The sequence below is a fragment of the Ornithodoros turicata genome, chromosome 6 (genome assembly GCF_037126465.1).
Source record: "Ornithodoros turicata isolate Travis chromosome 6, ASM3712646v1, whole genome shotgun sequence".
NCBI lineage: Eukaryota > Metazoa > Arthropoda > Arachnida > Ixodida > Argasidae > Ornithodoros > Ornithodoros turicata.
In genome coordinates this window covers 36,835,197-36,839,698 of record NC_088206.1, presented here as the reverse complement: position 1 = coordinate 36,839,698, position 4,502 = coordinate 36,835,197, and the positions used below count along the sequence as shown (strand labels likewise).

At 44.0% G+C, this 4,502-nt stretch overlaps 1 protein-coding gene across 1 annotated transcript; it reads left to right on the top strand.

Moving 5' to 3' along the window:
- Positions 1-2,097: 2,097 nt before the first annotated feature.
- LOC135398493 (uncharacterized) lies at positions 2,098-2,691 on the top strand. The gene has a single exon (XM_064629893.1). The coding sequence runs from the start codon at positions 2,098-2,100 to the stop codon at positions 2,689-2,691; it is 594 nt and encodes a 197-aa protein (XP_064485963.1).
- Positions 2,692-4,502: the final 1,811 nt, after the last annotated feature.

The following is a 4,502-nucleotide window of genomic DNA, read 5'->3' as shown; positions in this document are numbered from 1 at the left end:
CACAAAAGTTACTCAGGAAAGGGCTGGGGAACTTACTAAACAATTGTACAAGTGGGCTCGGCAATTTAGCGTACTAATGCAAACCAAGTCTGTAATATTTATTTGCAAACAAGGTGGTCACTACAAGATAACACACAGGGCAGAAATTATACAGTTCTAAGTTCCCAGCGAAGCTAACTTTTCTATATAGTTTTAGTATGATAGACGTCGTATTAAGAAAGGAAGGAAACTTCTGCAGCAAGAGCAGGCACCAAGTGGCTCAAAGCATCCAGATGGAATGAGGACAGGAATGTGTTCGAACCTCTGAGAGGGGACCTCAAGTGAAAAAATAAAGTGGAATCCCAAGGGGGATACAGTGGAACCACTTGGTTAGCAAAATGGTTTGAAATAGAGCCATTATCTTGCCAAAGTGGAGGTCATAGTGGGTTGGTCAGAGCTGTTGTGGGCTAAGCTGGAACCTCTTGATCAGCAAAGTGGTTCGAAATAGAACCACCTCCTTGCCAAACTGTGTCCACTGCGAAGTCAGCGTCGGTTTGGCCATAGCCTTGTGGGTTAAACTGGAACCACTTTGAAAGTCAGAGTGGGTTAGACAGGGTCCACTTCGGGTATCACATGAAGAACACTAAACAGAAAAAGGAAGGCAATCCAATCCGTGTCTCTGTATCATTTCAACGTTGTGTCGGTGGCATGGAGCAGTGCAATGGACTGAAGCTGCCCAGTATCATATTCCAAGTTCGGCGTACTTCAGGCGCAAAGGAGGCAAAACTCAATGCCTCACCTTGCCATGAAACCGCCATCACCTATGAGATCACTCGACTATAAGTTGCAACAGAACAGGCGTTCTACGGTGCTCATTCGGATGGCTTGGATGGAGAACAAAGGAGGAAGTGAGTTTGAGTCGAAATCTGCGTCTCCTAATTTGAGTCTCGATTTCACTGGCTTCGCTTTGTGGCAGGGTAAGCCGATGAACCAGGTTCGAACATGACTAATATGCGATTGAACACCCCATTTCAAACTTGGCTTTTTTCATTTTGCAGTTCAATAGGATCTCGAAATGTCACGAGATTCATACTATCTGATCACCTTAAGAAACGCGAACTGCACTTAGTAATATTGTCTGCACGAAACGGTTCGCCGTACCTCTTGAATCATGGAATCACGAGTTCTTTTTTTTTAAGTGTACGTCATGTTCATGCAGTATGTAAGCGTTACTCTGTGTAGAGTGTAAGCTGGAAGTGGACTAACTAGCAAGTGGTTCTGCAGGTGAAACCACTTGCAAATGGGTTCCAAAGAGGAAAGGCATCAAAGTGGTTTCCAAAGTGGAACCACTTGCAAATGATTTGCAATGTCGAGCAACTTGCCAGTGTTTTTTAAAGTGGACAATTTCAAAGTGGTTTCTCAAATGGGTATTTGTTTCATAAACAACTTGCAAGTGGTTCCACTTGCAGATATTTTCCACCTGGGGACGCGAGAGAGATTGGAAACCGTGGGAGTCGTTCAGCAGCGGCAGCTTCGGAAATTCGTCAAAAATCAGCCAGGGCAGGGATCGAGCCCAAACTTTCAAATTAGGCAGCTCAAAGCATCCAGCTGGAATGAGGACAGGATTTGGTTCGATCCTCCGAGAGGAGACGCGAGAAAGATTGGACACCGTGGGAGTTGTTCAACAGCGGCAGCTTCGGAAATTCGTCAAAAATCAGCCAGGGCAGGGATCGAGCCCAAACTTCCAAATTAGGCAGCTCAAAGCATCCAGCTGGAATGAGGACAGGATTGGGTTCGATCCTCCGAGAGGAGAGGAAATCACACATATTCAAGATAGGAGAAGCTTTAGTTTGACCCTGGGAGCGAGGCCCGAGGCTATGTGCCGATTGCGTTGGCATATAGTCACTGGTGTCTCTGAATCAACGTTCCGAACAAAAAAATCTTTGATTAAGGACTCCTGAAAATGTCCAACGTGCAAAACAGGGAAAAAGCGATCGAAGACTCCTCAAAGCAACGAAAAAACAAAAGATGAGGCAGAGCAAGGCGTGCAGGATCAACTTATATCAATAGCAAAAATGTTATCCAGCTTAATGCCGATAAAGTCTAAACCTTATACAAATGAAGGAAACTGTTGCTAGCATTGAACTATCTATTGAAATGATGTCAGATAAATATGACACTTTGCTCAATAAGATAGGCGAGCACGACCAAGCGATCAAAGATCTTGCCGCCAAAGTGTCCCAGCTAGAAAGTCACCAGAAGACCGAAGAAGTATCGAAACTGAGGCAGGAACTCAACCGTCTAGAGCAACATTCCAGGTTAAATAATCTTGAGCTACACGGCGTCGTGCAAAGAGATAACGAGAACCTAATGGAACGACTCCGTGAAATTGCTGATAAGATAAACGTCAAACCTCCTTCAGTCGACACTGTTGAGGCAATTCATAGAGTACCTACAAAAAAGGGCACTATTCCACATGTAATTGTGCGCTTCACTAACAGAAGGGACGTCGAAGAATGGCTGAAAGCTAAGAGAAGATTGCTCAACATAGAAAGCAACGGAGAGCAGATCTACGTACAAGAGAACCTTACAGCGGCTAATAGGAAAATATTCATGGATGCTAGAATGAAGGCCAGAGCACTGGGCTACAAGTATGTCTGGCATAGAAGCGGAGTAACGTATGTAAGACGGAAAGCAATGAATCGGCTATGAGAATCGTCCAGAAATGCGATCTCGAGAAAATCACATCTGGCTACTAATAACTGGTACACTCCAGATTATTTGCATGCAGTGCGTTAATGACCTAAGAACCATTGTAGCTAAAGCCGACTTGTCCGCAATACATTTGAACATCCGCAGTTTGTTCAAGCACTTTGACGAATTAAAGACAATTGTAGAATGTGCACAAAACATTTATTGCCCTCTCCGAAACGTGGCTAAATACTGCCAATGACTCTAAGCGACTATAACGTAGAGTTTGCGCATAGGGGCTCCTCTTCACATGGTGGTGTTGCCCTGTACGTTTATAAAGATGTAGCCTACTTCCGACGCTCTGACATTAAAATTGACTCTGCGCTATGCGAGAGCCTATTTATAGAAATCCCAAGTGCTTCACTACTTGTTAGTCATGGTCTAGCATTCCCGAACCGTCCACTCATAGTAGGCGTGGTGTATAGATCACCATTGAGTGCCATCACTACCTTTTTCGCGGAGCTTGAAAGGTCCCTCTACAGACTGGGCACTACTTGCTTTAATGTAATCATACTCGGTGATATCAACATTAACATGATGAGCAGCTCCTCTGCGACAACCGAGTATAACGAGATATGTGCCAACTATGGTTTTAGTCAATTGCTTAGTGAAGCAACTAGGGTCGGGTACGCTGATTGACCACATTGTTACTAACCTCGACAGCGACAACCTGAATCACGGAGTTCTGTCATGTGACATAAGTGACCATGACTTGGTTTATTTAACGTGCAAGAATGTGCGTCCCTACAGTCCTAGTATGGAGCAAAAAGAAATATTAGACTATGATCTTGCTGGTCGTTACCTACAAGAACACATATGGGAACTTGATAAGTGTAGCAATGCTCAAGACAAGCTAACCCACTTCATTACTGTCTTACAAAACATAATTTCCAAAGCTAGCAGAAACTACTGGCCTAGTCGACGCAACACTCCCCGCAAAACGTGGGTTACAAGAGGACTATAGATCCATAAAACATAAAAATAATATGTACAGAAAATGTAAAGCGCACCCAAACAATGTAGAACTGCGCGCTCGGTACGCCACATATAGTAACACCTTAAAAAAAGTTTTAAAAGCTGCGAAGGAAAAATATTCTGATCGCCTCACTGAGTGTGCGGGAGACCAAAGAAAAGTTTGGAAAGTGATCAACGAGGCATTGAAACGGTCCAATAAAACGTCAGATATCGTATCCATCACAGGTGAAAATGGTAAGATCACAAACGATATGCAAGAGATACCAAATGTTTTTAACGATTACTTTGCCGGTATCGTCAGTCACGTAACGTTCTCGCCTCGAATTGACACACTTTGTCATCCTCCAGCCCCCAACCTTGCTACATGCTTTCTAGGCCCAACAACCCCTGACGAAGTGTCGGTGATAAGATAGGTCATGATAAGATACCCATGGCATTCCTGAAACGCTTTCAATGTACACTATCAGGTATCATCTCCGCTATCGCAAACGAGATGTTTCTGGAAGGCGTGTTCCCTCAAGAGCTACAAATTTCCCGCATTACACCTGTGCATAAGAAAGGCAGCAAAATCCATACTGCAAACTACAGGCCAATCGCCGTGCTATCGTCGCTCAGTAAAATATTTGAAAAGATGATACTACGGAGACTCGAGGCCTTTTTCTATAATAGCAACCTCTTAAGTCCATCCCAATTCGGATTTAGGAAGGGTTCTTCAACAGTACATGCGCTTAGCAACATAGATTCTAAACGCCTTACTATGGGGATCTTCGTTGACCTCACGAAAGCTTTCGACTTGA

What these genes read in the sequence shown, in the direction of transcription:
- LOC135398493 (XM_064629893.1), top strand. Translation starts at nt 2,098, where the DNA reads ATGAAGGAAACTGTTGCTAGCATTGAACTATCTATTGAAATGATGTCA.